Raw genomic sequence first — 14,700 nt, 5'->3', positions numbered from 1 at the left:
TGAAAGCCCCAGAATGTAGACAGTGCTGTAATGCCTTTCTTTACATGGTTTCGGGACATAACTTTAAGCCAGAAAAACAGACTGTTTTTTTTTTTTAAGTTCTCATTAAACTAGAACCATGAAAGGGATAGAAGCTGAAGATTATATGGATTATGTAAGAAGAGGATGCAAATGCAGAGGTGATATTAAAAATATTTGACAACCCACAGGGCACCAGCCAATCAAAACCAGTCAGAACAGATGCAGATTTAAGCCCTGCAGCTGGGCCAGGCAATAACCCTTTAGCTCCTGGATTGTTGGCGATTCCAGGAGTACCAGGGAAGGCAGCAGCTATTCACTATTTCAACATTTTAACAACTAGTAGAGCCACAGTGGCGCACACTGATGGAAGCCCAGCTCTGTCTGTAGGCAGTATTAGCTCTAATAGCTGTGACTTCTTCCAGTTCTCATGGGAGCTCTGCCAAGTAAAGTGCAGATCTCATCTATACTCACAGGGTAGTGGCTTCGCTCACCAGCCCCCATCCCCCCAGCTCCAGATGATGCTGTAGGAAACCAGAATATGCCGCTCCAAAATACACTACTCTGGCATAAGGATTATTTTGAGCTGAAAGCAATTGAAAAGAAGCAGATACAAGAAGAGCTCTCTGCCCTCCCCTTATTTGCCTAAAAGCAGGACACAGATTTACAAAGGCAAAAGGGTCTTCCTCCCCTCTTTATAAGGGAAAGCAAAGGATGACCATGCAAGACAAAGTTAGACCCCTAGCAGCCTTAAGACATCAAAGGAATCTACATAACAAGCCTTACTAACTACCCTTTATCAATTTGCCTTCCCTCCAGACTCAAAGTCCTTTCCGTTTGTCCTGTCACTTCCTTATAAATTTACTGTTCTTTGTTGAAAATCGTATGTAAGCCTGAATGCAAAGTCACCTCCTTGAGAATTACTCGTTTCCTGGTTATCTCCCCTGTATACCTGAGGTATATATGTCAATACATTTCTATTTGTTTTTCTCTTGCTAGTCTGTCTTTTGCTGCAGGGGGTCTTTCCCTGCTAAAAATGACAAGGGGTGGAGAAAAAATTATTTTTTCTCCCTCTACAGAGTCTACAGTAATTTGAGTATAGCTAAAAAATGCTAATGACTCACCCACTCTTCAATTGCTACACAGCCAAACAATGGATTTGGGGGTGAGAGGTGGAAGGGGGAGATATGTAGGCATTATTCACACTTCCTAATAAATATCTCCTTTTGCTAACAGAGACTCCAGGGCAAAACAAATGTTTCTGGGGACACTCAAGTGAGTCATAGGCTGAGAATAGAGATGAGCTTTATTGTAACCATCTGCAAAAGCTTCTTACGAACCTATTAGAGGGGTGGGTTGATAAACTACTCCACGGGACAATTACATTTTAGAAATTCATTTTTTTAAAAAAGAAATTCATTTCTAACTTCATGCATGGAAGTTTGAAAGTAAGAATATTTTCCATTATCTACCCCTGCCTAAAGAATAGTAAGTTGGTTAGGGTACTGGGGGAAATTACAGCTGTTCCTTTCAGTTATGAAAGGGAGAAGGGTAGAGACCTGGTCTTTGTTTTCTTACACAATGGGTGGCCCAGGCTGTAAGTGATTAATTACTTGCTTAATAAATGCTTTTTGATGTTAAGGAGGAGGGTGCTATTAGAGACGGCCTTTCCAATTTAGGTCATAGGCTGCATTTGTAAGCCACTGTCTCTTCAGAGAACCAAGCTAAAACCAACACAGCCCAAATAGCAAGTGTGTGACAATGTTGATAGAATAGGTAGAGATATAGGAAGAAAATAAATTTAAACCTGATTTCTAAACTTTATTCATGTCTTGTTTCATTTTCAAGCTCATTGATATTTGATTTTTTTTCTCTATTTAAGAGGCAATCTTCGGCCAGGTGCAGCGGCTTATGCTTGTAATCCCAGCACTTTGGGAAGCCGAGGTGGGCGGATCACCTGAGGTCAGGAGTTCGAGACCAGCCTGGCCAACATGGTGAAACTACTAAAAAGATAAAAATTAGCTCGGCATGGTGGTGCATGTCTGTAGTCCCAGTTACTGGGGAGGCTGAGGCAGGAGAATCACTTGAACCCAGAAGGCAGAGGTTGCAGTGAGCCGAGATCGCACCATTGCACTCCAGCCTGGGGGACAAGAGCGAGACTTTGCCTTAAAAAAAAAAAAAAAAAAAAACAAGGCAATCTTCAAAAACTTCCCAACAGCCACCAGGAGCAACATAGATCAAGCACTTACCTTAAGTAGGCATTTTACATGCCTTGTTTGACTGAAAGGTTTTACACAATGGCTATGCCACAGTCCCACTTCTACACATTTTTCTGACATCTGCCCTTTAAAATAAGGTTTTCCGTCCACTCCGGCCAAAAGCTATTGTTTTGTTTCACACAGTTAGCTCCCTCCTCCTAAGCAAGATCTTTGTTCCTAGATTGTTTGTGCAAATAAAAAGTACCTGCTGTGTGAGGTTAAATGAGGATGCACTGGCCTTATAAATGCTCCCTTTTGAAGCAAAATCTGAGGCAAGAGAACAGAAATCTGGTTAGGACTTCATCAGTGAGATTCTGTGTCACTTGAAAGATGTGGAAAATGACCAACCAAGAAAACGATCAGTCTGGGGAAAGTATGTCACCATGGAGAATCTTGGTAAAGAACACATTCTAAGTCACTGGTTTTCCCTTTTTTTTTTCTTTTAATTCAGTTCCAGGAACCCTCCCACAAGGGTGTTTAAAAATTCCCTGTGCCCAGAGTAACCTACCGCTCTACTGGGAAGAGCACACTGAAATGTAAAACACAGGAGCCAGACCTTTCCAGGGAATGGAGGCAACACCAAGGAAGGCCTTGGAAGAGGTGTTGGCTGTCTCAGCAGCCACGCCCTCCGCTTCCTTCGAGCCAGAGCCTCTGTTTCATTTGGCTCTTTTGCCCTTGCCTCATGTGACTCAGTGGCTGCTGTGGTCTGAATGTTTGTCTTCCCTCCAAAATTCGTATGTTGAAATCCTTACCTTCAAGGTGTTGGTATTAGGAGGTGGGGCTTTGGGGAGGTAATTAGGTCATGAGGATGGAACCATCAGGAATGGGATTAGTGCCCTCTAAGGCACTAAGAAAAGGCTGGTGGGCTAGACTCAGTGACTCATGCCTGTAAGCCCAACACTTTGGGAGGCTGAAGTGGAAGGATCATTTGAGGCTAGGAGTTTGAGACCAGCCTGGACAACATAAAAAGACCCTCATTCTCTACAAAAATAATAACGTAAAAAATTAACCAGGTATGGTAGCGTGCCCCTGTAGTCCTAGCTACTTGGGAGGCTGGGGTAGAAGGATCCCTTGAGTTCAGGAGTTCGTGGTTAGAGTAAGCTGTGAGTGCACCACTGTACTCCAGCCTAGGTGACAGAACAAGACCCTGTCAATCAATCAATCAATCAATACTTTTTAAAAGGCTGGAGAGAGAAGAGACCCTTCACCCCTTTTGCCATGTGAAGACACAGAAAGAAGGCACCATATATGAATAAGGAAGTGGGTCCTTACCAGACGCCAATCTACCGATGCATTGTTCATGGACTTCCCAGCCTCCAGAACTCAGAAATAAATTTCTTCCTCTTCCATTTAAAAGCCACCCAGTTTGTGGTATTCTGTTATAGTATCCTCAACAGATGAAGAAACTGTCCAACCCTGATCAGGCTGAACCACCCATAGTAATCCATCCCCTTCCCAATGACTGGTTTACCAAGGGACACATGACACAATCCTACAAGTGAGACTTTTTTTTAAATCTTTTTTATGACAGTCTTGCTCCGTCACCCAGGCTGGAGTGCAGCAGCATGATCTCGGCTCACTGCAACCTCTACCTCCTGGGTTCAAGCAATTCTCGTGCTTTAGCCTCCCGAGTAACTGGGATTACAAGTGTTCACGATCACTCCCAGCTAATTTTTGTATTTTTAGTAGAGAAGGGGTTTCGTTATGTTGGCCAGGCTGGTCTGGAACTCCTGGCCTCAAGTGATCCACCCACCTCAGTCTCCCAAAGTGGTGGGGTTACAGGAATGAGCCATTGTGCCCAGCCACAAGTGAGATTTAAGAGGACACCAGCTGTGAGGATCAGCTGTGAGGTAACCAGGAAAGATTTTGTCTCTGATGAAATGAAACTTCAGGGAGGGGCAGCCTCCTTCTCCTTCCATAGGACATTGACTCCATGTGCTGCCCACAACTCTGGCAGCCACCTTGTAACCATGAGGAAAACTGAATGCAACAAGCCACCATGGCAGAAAACAAACCTGCTATTTGATGGCATTTCTGGGTCATCCTAAAAGTGCCCTATCTCAAGATTTTTTATCAGTGAAATTAGAAATTTTCCTTTTCTTTTAAGCCATTTGAAGCTGAATTTTGTGATACCTGCAGCCAAAAGCATCCTAATACAATTTGCTACACAAGTGTGTAGAAGGCAGCCCTCCCCTCAGGCCTCCCCACTGTTGCCAGTTCATCTGTTAAATAGACAAGCTGGATTCCCAAGGGCCATGCACAGAGTCTCCTTGCTATCTTTCCTCAGCTCTATTCATGAAAATAAAATTAATTTTCTAGTCCATGAATTAAACATTGCTGCTGCCGGCTGAAAGATTTTAACAACAGCCTTTTGTTGACAAGAGAAGCAGGATCCCGACATGTTCTAAAATAAGCTACAAGGAGTCAGAAGGGTAGGAGGGGAAGCAAAGGGGAGGAGGCCATCAAAAGGAAAAACTGCAAAATCCCACTCAAGTCCAGCTTCTCTAAATGGTCAGCCTGTGGTTGAACTTGTGTGCAGATGAATCACCTGGAGATGTCGTTAAAATGCAGACAGTGATTCCGCGGGGTCGGTGAGGTCTGAGATTTGTTTTCTCTAACAAGCTCCCAGGTGATGCTGATGCTGGCGGTCCGAGGACCACACTTTGAGTAGCAAGGCCCTTAAGGCTCAGGCAACTGCAGCTGTAAGACTGTCTGCATGTTTGTTCTAAAGCTCTGGAATGTCTCCAGAGAGAAACCTGCAGCCTGCCAGGACCCACAGAGCCCTCCAACCTTTCTAGTAAGCAGCAGGCCCTGCAGTAGCCCCAACACCTGCAAAAATGGGCAGCGAGATATGAAGGAGGGCAGATCCATCTTCCCTGGAATGTGGGCTCGTGGGAAATCAGCTGCTAAAGAAAGAATGAGGGGGAATGGGAACAACCCCCTCTCCACACATGTACCTTTTAGAAGCAGTGGAAAGAGTACAGGTCAAAGGAAGGAAGGGGAAGGAGGACGGGCTCTGGGTTTGGTCTGAGTTTGTGATAGCCTTAGGGGTTTTTTGTTGTTGTTGTCGTTGTTAGTGTATTTGTTTGTTAGTAATTTTTCCCCCAGGACTGAGTCTGAGTCTGTGAAATCAAATGCCCAACTGAGACTTTATTCCAAGCCTCCCCTCAGCTCCACGCAGCCTGAGGCAGGCACTCAGCCCCACTTCAAGCCCACTAAAGAGTCAGGGACACTCGCACCCAATGAGATGTTTGTCCCAGTGTCTTTCCTGAATAACTTCACACATCCCACCGACAAGTGCTGGTCTAGAAATTGGGCTTGAGACTGTTCCTCCACACTAGAAATCATTGTTATGTGCGATGGGCTGAGAGGAGGAGGTGAGAGCCAGTGGGAAGGCTGCAGGGAGCCCTGGGCAGCCTCTCTTTCCACAAACCAGATGAGGTCTGCTAAATCTTTTCACCACTGAGCAGAGACCTCCAGCACGTCTCCCTCTCCACGTTATGTTCCTCTCTCTCCACTCTACTCACCAGCCGCGCTGAACAATTGAGTTCTTGAGCTGCCCTGCCCTGTCTCTCTTTCTCAGGACCTTTGCTCAGGTTGTGATGCCAGCTCACCCAGCCTCTCCACGACCAGCCCTGCACCTCCTGCCATGCTCCACTTGGCTCCTACCTTTGGGGAGCCTCCCAATTCCCCCTAAGCTGGCACTGATTCTCGGCCCCATGGCACTTGAGAATGGATGGTGTCTTGAGGGGTGTCACCTGTGCACCTATTTCTCCAACTGGCCTGTAAGTGCAATGAAGTCAAGGATGGTGCCAGCGCTTGGCAGGTAATGAGTAAGTAATAAATATTGTTGAATAAGGAAACTGAATAATGGTTCTCAGCCCGCTGTGCATTAGAAACACCTGAATAGCTTAAAATAAAGAAAAAAAAAAAGCCAGGGCATCTCTTTTAGACATTCCAATTCATCAGGCCTAGGTAAAGAAAGGCCCAGGCTTCTGACAATTTTAATCACCACCCAAGTGATTCTGATGTGCCACCATTTCTGACAATCATTGGAACTTAAAAAATGATTAGTGGGCTGGGTGTGGTGGCTCATGCCTGTAATCCCAGCACTTTGGGAGGCCAAGGTGGGTGGATCATGAGGTCAGGAAACTGAGACCATCCTGGCCAACACGGTGAAACCCCATCTCTACTAAAAATAAAAAAATTAGCCGGGCGTGGTGGCATGCACCTGTAGTCCCAGCTACTCAGGAGGCTGAGGCAGGAGAATCGCTTGAACCCGGGAGATGGAGGTTGCAGTTACCCGAGATCGTGCCACTGCACTCCAGCCTAGGAGACAGAGCAAGACTCCATCTCAAAAAAAAAAAAAAAGATTAGTGGATGAATGAATATGTGCCTGCATGCACTACTGTGAGGATCTCTCTCATGGCCATTCACACATGTAATGAACAAACAATGGGCATCTGTGAGGGAAAACAGCTCACAACAGGTACCTGTTGTTGTGGCCACCAATCCATTGCCAGGGGAAATAAAATTGGAAAAAAAAAAAAACTGCCTTTACCCAGGACCAGGGCTTCCTGATAACCACGGGGCTTTCTTTATCCAGCGGGCTGGCTAGACTGTCTCACTCTCCAAAGGAATTGCTGAACAGAGGGAATGAGCGAAGTGAAACACTAAGGAAACGTGTGGATGGAAAAGGAAGGCTAACATTTACTCTGTGCTGGCTTCCAGGCAAGCTCCTTACTGCATTCATTTGATTCCAGGTACAGCCTAATGCTGGTTGTACTCTTGTTACACCCAAGGTTGTGGCACTTCCAAAGAAACATGGGACAGAGGAATGGGTAGACTGTGTTCCAGAGACTACAGAATTTCAAAATAAATGTTCAATGAAAAAAAAATGCTACTCAAAGACACTTTTATAGATCCTTAAAACAACAACAACAACAACAACAACAAAACCACGGCTGTGTCACCCTTTTGCAAATCACTGACTTTTTCCAAGCAACTATTATAATTTTATGCCACACACAAAACTAGGTAAGGAAAACTAAAATATTATAGCAAGGTCATGACTAAATATTTGGATTTAAAAGCTGTGCCTGGCCGGGCACGGTGGCTGACACCTATAATCCCAGCACTTTGGTAGGCCGAGGGGGGCGGATCACCTGAGGTCGGGAGTTTGAGACCAGCCTGACCAACATGAAAAAACCCTGTCTCTACTAAAAATACAAAATTGGCCAGGCATGGCAGTGCATGCCTGTAATCCCAGCTACTGGGAAGGCTGAGGCAGGAGAATCGCTTGAACCCAGGAGGCAGAGGTTACAGTGAGCTGAGATCGCACCACTGCACTTGCACTCCAGCCTGGGTAACAAGAACAAAACTCCATCTAGAAAAAAAAAAGCTGTGCCTTACATTTGAGTCAGAAGTACTCCAAGTCGGAGACAGACCAGTAAGCCAGTGCAGGTTTCATGACCAGGCCCCTACCTTGGGAGGTAATAATAGTAGATAGCATTGAGTGTCTACTCTTTAGCAAGCCCTTTAGCATATGCCCTATCCAGGCACCGTGGCTCATGCCTGTAATCCCAGCACTTTGGGAGGCCAAGGCAGGAGGATCGCTGGATCCCAAGAGTTCAAGACCAGCCCTGGCAACATAGTGAGACCCCCATCTCTACAAAATACAAACAAACAAACAAAAAACAGCTGGGTGCAGTGGCACACATCTCTAGCCCTGGCTACTTGGGAGGCTGAGGTGGGAGGATCACTTGAACCCAGGAGGTTGAGGCTGCAGTGAGCCATGATGGCACTGCTGCACTCCAACCCAAGTGACAGAGCAAGATCTTGTCTCAAAGAAAATACATATGCCCAAATTCTCAAATAACTGTCTGCTCAGGATTATTGTATCCACTTTACAGATGAGGAAACTGAGGCTCACAAACTGTAAAGAAACGAGTCTGAAGTTGAACTAATTAGCAATGTCAGGATTCGCACTGGTTTCTACTCTGCAGCTCTCTTTCTCATTTCATGGTCACAGTGCCGTCTGCAGTGACCTTGATCAGTTTGTTTGTTTTAAAATTGAGTTAATAATGTTAACCTCAATCTATGTTCATACTTGTTGGGACTATTAGAGCCAGCAAAAGCACACTCTATTCTTTCCGATCTAGCTGCAATCCAGGCTTGGGTAAGGCTCTTAATGCTTGCCCATTTGTTAAAAATGCAAGAGTTGTAACAACAATGGGCTTGGAATTACAACGTTTGAAAGGAAGAGTCATTCACTTTTCTTAGATTTTTAGTAGTTTAATTGAGCATTAAAGTTTTTTAAATGATGAGTCAAAGGAAGAGGGAGGGAGAAAAGTCAAAACTGAGACTCTAAGAGATTCAAAGAAATGATGTGGCCCTGTTTCTGAGCTGTGCTCAAAAATCCCAAAGAAAACGCTCAAGACCAGCTGAGTTGTCAGCTGAACAAAAAGATCCCAGCTACAAAACAATGATCTTTTGGAGGAAAATAGGAGGAAGATGGAATGAAAGAGAAGGGCATGAAGGAGGGAGGAAGCACAGAAGGGATTTGTGTTCATCTCTCTTTGGAACGTTGAGAAAGAGCCCTTATTTCCAAAGCCAAATCTATCTTTTCTATGCAAGAGAGGATGTGAAGCCAAGTTCTGTGCCATCTTTGTGGAATTTATTGCGCTGCCGGAAGACTTTTTTTCTTCTGCTAAAGAAAAGGGGCCAGTATTAGGACCAATAATAATGACAGTGAATAATTAACACCAACCAAGAGCCAGGCACTGTGCTCAGTGATTTACACATATCATCTAATTTGATTCTCACAACTTTAGGAACAAACAGTATTAATATATCCATTTTAAAGGTGAGAAAACTGCTTCAGAGATGTAAATTTGTCCAAGGCCATTCAGCTGGTAAGTAAGTAGAAGAGCAGGGATTCACATTCAGATCTGCCTGTCTACTGAGCCTTGCTTACTCTAGAAAACCTTGGGGCAAGACAGAAGTCCATGACCATGCATTCTTGGGGGTCCTCAACAACCTGAGGGACTTGATGGAAAAGAAGCACAACCCAATGAAGACATCAGGACCAGGTACAGACTACCCGATGCCCAACGGAAGACAGCTCATCTTTGGGCAAATTTCAGAATGTGACTGGTGGACCAATGCCTTCCAAGCCCCAGCTTCTACTGACCATCCCATCACCCCACACTGCCTTGTTAATCTCCACCACTTCTCAGTTTCCTTGCCATATGCTGAATCCCACTCAGGATGGTACAGATGCTCCAAGAACCCAGCAGGGCACCAGAGAACGCTATATCTGCCTTAACAATGGTCACGTTTGCGCCAAGACAGGATAGAAGGATGGCTGATCTATCAAAGGAAACAGGGAAAATTACTGCTTTGCATGCCTGGTGCTGTCACTGAAGTTATCTCATGAGGAAAAGAGTCATGATGTCACTATGGGACACATTTAGGGGACTCGGATGACATTTAGGGAAAAAACAGAAAAGGGCTTGATGTTTCTGGGAGCCAACAGCCAGAAGTCTGGAGGCCATCAGGGGAGGCTCCGCTGGGAAGCAGCCCCAGGACTCACACGTCCACACAGTAACTGCAAGGCCTCACTCCCTGCTCTACCCATCTTGGGATTCAGGGCATTGACTAACTGTCCCTTTGGCCAGAAACTCTCAAGCAGGCATTTTTGTGAGCTCAAGCCTTCAGATACAGGTTTTTCCTCTAGTTGGAGTTTGCATTCTGTCCATTTTTTTTTTTTTTTTTTTTGAGACGGAGTCTCACTCTGTCGCCTAGGCTGGAGTGCAGTGGCACAATCTCGGCTCCCTGCAAGCTCCACCTCCCAGGTTCACGCCATTCTCCTACCTCAGCCTCCTGAGTAGCTGGGACTACAGGTGCCCACCACCACGCCTGGCTAATTTTTGTATTTTTTTTAGTAGAGATGGGGTTTCACCGTGTTAGCGAGGATGGTCTCGATCTCCTGACCTTGTGATCAGCCCGCCTCGGCCTCCCAAACTGCTGGGATTATAGGCGTGAGCCACCATGCCCGGCCGCTTTCTGTCCTTGAAAGTCATGAATGCATTGCTGAGGACCTGGGGGCACCAAGAGCATTCTGTCCTGACAGCCTGCCCACTCATAAAACGAAAAGGATAAAAAGGGAAAACAACATGCTCTGGCCCCAAGGAGAACTAACAACTTGATGAACTAACAATTTGATGGCTCTTTCACGGATGACATTTTACCACCACACAAATTACTCTCTGCACACTGCACATCCAACACATCTCCTGCTGGGTGCACTGCATAGATGCCTCTTGTTTCCAGCACAACCTCATCTGGTGTGGAGGGTGGCAAGCAATGGACAGGCTAAGCCTATTTCCTCTACAAGTCAGGTCCTTGAAGTGCATGAGCAGCCCACTGGGGCATGAACTTGGCCCTAATGCTACACATAACCAGTAGGGAGGTGGTGAAAAAGGGCCTTCAGTGGGGGGAAATTTGTGGATCAAGGCACCAGGGCTTTCACTGAAAATAACCCTGAGTCAGTGGTCTGCCTCGTCCCTCTGCTTACTATGTAGCCTAGCCATCAGCACAGCTGATCTTAGCTGGTCTCTGATTGTCCCTCATTTCTTCCCTCAAAAGCTATTCATGAGACTGGGTACAGTGGCTCACGCCTGTAATCCCAGTACTTTGGGAGGACTGCTTGAGCCCAGGAATTCAAGACCGGCCTGGGCAACATGGTGAGACCCCCATCTCTACAAAAAAATGAAAAAGAAAATAGCCAGGTGTGGTGGTGCACACCTGTAGTCCCAGCTACTTGGGAGGCTGCGGTGGGAGCATTGCTTGAGCCCAGGAGACTGAGACTGCAGTGAGCTATGATCGTGCCACTGCACTCCAGCAAGACCCTGTCTCACAAAAAAAAAAAAAAAAAAAAAAAAAAGCAGCAGAAGCAGTAGCTATTCATCAGATAAGACCCATTGTTTGGACTTTTTCTAAGTCACAATTTTGGACCTTAAAACTCTAATATCTACCATTGTCTGCTATTTTTTTTTTTTTAGGGAGGCAATGAAGGTGGGGAGAGAATTAAGACTTACGGGCCGGGCGCAGTGGCTCACGCCTGTAATTCCAGCAGTTTGGGAGGCCGAGGTGGGTGGATCACGAGGTCAGGAGATTGAGACCATCCTGGCTAACACGGTGAAACCCCATCTCTACTAAAAATACAAAAAATTAGCCGGGCGTGGTGGCGGGCACCTGTAATCCCAACTACTTGGGAGGCTGAAGCAGGAGAATGGCGTGAACCCGGGAGGCGGAGCTTGCGGTGAGCCGAGATCGCACCACTGCACTCCAGCCTGGGCGACAGAGCGAGACTCTGTCTCAAAAAAAAAAAAAAAAAAAAAAAAAAAAAGACTTAGGAAATAGCAGATGAAGCACAGGCAGAATTTATCCAGGGAGGTATGGAATGGGGTTTGGGATATGAGTCACAAAGGGGAAACCAGATTCCTTCAGTGTGTTAACTTCTCTAAGGAAGCTAGAGGACACTGGGGCCTGGGAGGTGTCCTCTAAGCCAAGATCTTTCAGAACAAAGGTTCTATCTTCACCACAGAGAGCGGTCCGGAAAGGGCAGAGGTGACCTGGCAAACTTGGAGAGAGGGGCCTTGTCCTTGTGGCTCCTGGTCCAGTGCCAGGGTCTTGGGGCTCAGAGGCTGTAAGAAGTGGAGCCAGTGAGCCCTAGGCACGTAAGATAATACTTTAAGTGCTCACTTTTCCCTGAGCACTCTCTGAATACCACAGCTATTAAAGATAAGCCTCAATCCCCTAGAGGCCACCAGGCTCTGAGGACCAAGCCCAGCCCCGCCTCTGGAAGCAGGGGGGAGAGAGGAGCTTGTTGGAGAACTCTGGGCAATAAGGGCTTTGGCTGGCAGTGTGGGAGTGTGTTCATGAAGCAACAGCAGAACATCATACAGTCTACAGTCAGTTGGAGAATTAAACCAACACATAAAGGTGATGGTGAAAAGGACACAGAAATGAGGAGGTGCACTGAGAGAAGGAAAGATGAAGCAGGAGATTTCCCAGAGCTTTGGGGAGACTTTAAAGGCTTTAGGGATCCCCAAAGATCCTACCTCTCTCACCATCCGTCAACTCTGCTATGCCCTCCCTGAGCCACACCCCCTAAGAGGTACCCACTTCTGGATGGGTTTACTTCCAAGAGCAGGGACTGCAGGATTTCAAGGGAAGGCTTGGAACCATAGTGGCCCCATTATCTACCTAGGCATTTGCAGCTGGCACCATGCCAAAAAAGCCCTGTAGAAAGAGGTCTTATTTTCTTCCTTCCTCTTCCCCTCTGGAAATAAAAGTAGGTTGTGTTTCTCCTGCCCGCCCCTAGAGATCAGGGAAACGGGAGCTGGAAGGGCATCTTGGATTACCTCGTCAAATTCTCACTCAGCATATCAATGCCTGTGCCTTTTGTCCTGGCTACTGCCGCTTCAGTAAAGGAGGCCAAAACCAGTTGTTGCTGCCAGGGCGGCTGCGAAGTGGTTCAAAGATCAACGACTGGGGTCGTGTGGGGTGGGCACGCAGTCCCTGGGGCCCAGGGGAAGGGGAATGGTGGTCGGCGCCCGGGGTCCCTTCCCTACTGGCAGGAGTGGGGGTGCACGGAAGGAGGGTACCAGGAGAGCCACAGGTTCCCACTGGCCAAATGGGAACAGGGTTTGGAGAAGGCTCTGCACAGCCACAGTCGGAGCTTCGTGCTAGGGTCAGACCGCTCTCGCCATGGGCTCGGTTTGCTCACCGAGAAACTTCACCGAGAACTGCAAATGGGCATAGAAGATTGCGGAGGGGGCAGGGACAGCGGCCTTGGAGAGGCAAGAGGGGAACCGGTATCTTCCATCTGGTGCGCGTAAACCAAGACTCTATCCTGTGCCGGGTCTCTCCTCCCCGGTCCAACTCCCTTACTTGTCCTCATCTCTGTTCCCACGGTCCGTGGCCCGCGGAGGTGATGAGGGGGATAGGAGAGCCCCAGGGACCGAAGAGGTGACACAATCGCCCGCCCGTCCTCCCTCGCTGGGAGCCGATTCAGCCTGTGCCGAGCCTCTCCCTTCGCGCGCCTCTGCGCACAGCAGTGGCGCCGCAGGACTCCGGGTCCCCCCCGGCTCTCCATCGGGAAGCCGGCAAATGCGCTTCCTCAGGCAGACCGCGGCGGGGTGGGGCGGGGGGGGGGCGGAAGTTGAAATACTGGGACAGAAACACCTGCCCGTCCCAAGGGACGGAGAACTGGATGCCAAGGGGGCCGCGGCGCGCAGCGGGAGGCGAGAGGAGACCGGGGGTCGCTGCGCACCGCCCGCAGCCGAGGGGCGAGCGGCGACCTCGCGCGCCCCAGCGCAGGCTGGCCACGGAGGCCGGGGCGCAGGGGGCGCCGGCGGGACTTACCCCAGAGCAGAGTGAGTGGCTTGGCTTTGGGGATAAGCACCAGGGAGTACACGGCCCCCAAGTGGAGCAAGCTCATCAGGACGACATTCCTCCAGACGATGTTCTGCCGCTGCCCGCGCGCGCCTGGCCTCTCCGGGCCGCCGCCGCCCTCAGAGCTTTCGAGCCCGGCACGGATTTCTTCCTTGGCGTCGCAGAAAGGGATCTTCCCCGCGTCGGTGGCCGAGCCTGGCATGGCTGGGCGAGGTGGGCGCCCGCAGCAGCGGCAGGCAGGCAGGCGCTCTGCCCGAGCGGAGCTCGAGGGTGGGGGCGGGGGCTTCTGCCTTTTAGGGGGGAATTCTCCGCACGTCCAGTCCCCTCCTTCCAGCCCTTCTCCCGGGCTCCTGCGCTCTTCCCCAGGGTCTTAGCGTGGCCTAAAGATGCAGATCTTGGCGGCCGGCGTCTCTTGCTGGCGTATCCCCCATATGGCTGCCCGGGCTGAACTCGGCAGCGAGAAAGAGGAGGCGCGCGCGGGGCGGGAGGGGCGCGCGGCCGGGGAGGGGGAGCTGTGGAAATGGAACGGGGCCGGCGACGCTGTAGGGAGCACTCCGAAGGAGCGCGGAAGAAAGCCCTGCTTAGCTACAGCCAATCAGGAGCGCCCGTGCGGCGCTTATAGACAAAGGCGCCCCCCTTTCGGCTCTTCGGGGCCGAACTGGGGAGCCCGCTGGGCGGGAGTTGGCCGCCTCCGCCCGGGGGCGGGTGGAAGGTGGCTCCCGGGGCAGGGAGCCTGCAGGGCGGCTCACAGCGCTTCTGCTCTTGTGTGTGTGTGACCCCCAAAATGCCTTTTATGGTATTTTTCCAGTCCCCCCCCCAAAAAAAAACTTCCCGAAACTATCATCCCTTTGAGAAGCCTTTTATTTCTTCTCAAGCCTCAGGCCACCTGGGTTGGAGAATTTTAAATACTTGCTTGGAGTCGCGACCCTAGTTAAGGCCAGACCCACGATGAGAATCAGAA

General features: G+C 48.8%; 1 protein-coding gene across 2 annotated transcripts in view; it reads right to left on the bottom strand.

Annotated features, from left to right (window-relative positions):
• Positions 1-14,498, bottom strand: part of SCD5 (stearoyl-CoA desaturase 5) — a 169,477-nt gene extending 154,979 nt beyond the window's left edge. Inside the window, exon 1 of one of the 2 annotated variants that reach the window (XM_001141318.6) lies at positions 13,710-14,498. In XM_001141318.6, coding sequence (XP_001141318.1) covers positions 13,710-13,941 — 232 coding nt within the window. In that variant the 5' untranslated portion in view covers positions 13,942-14,498. The remainder of the gene's footprint in view (positions 1-13,709) is intronic. The other variant, XM_517188.8, reaches the window with a different exon arrangement.
• Positions 14,499-14,700: the final 202 nt, after the last annotated feature.

The sequence above is a fragment of the Pan troglodytes genome, chromosome 3, assembly GCF_028858775.2.
Source record: "Pan troglodytes isolate AG18354 chromosome 3, NHGRI_mPanTro3-v2.0_pri, whole genome shotgun sequence".
Lineage (NCBI taxonomy): Eukaryota > Metazoa > Chordata > Mammalia > Primates > Hominidae > Pan > Pan troglodytes.
This window is presented reverse-complemented; position numbering and strand designations above follow the sequence as displayed.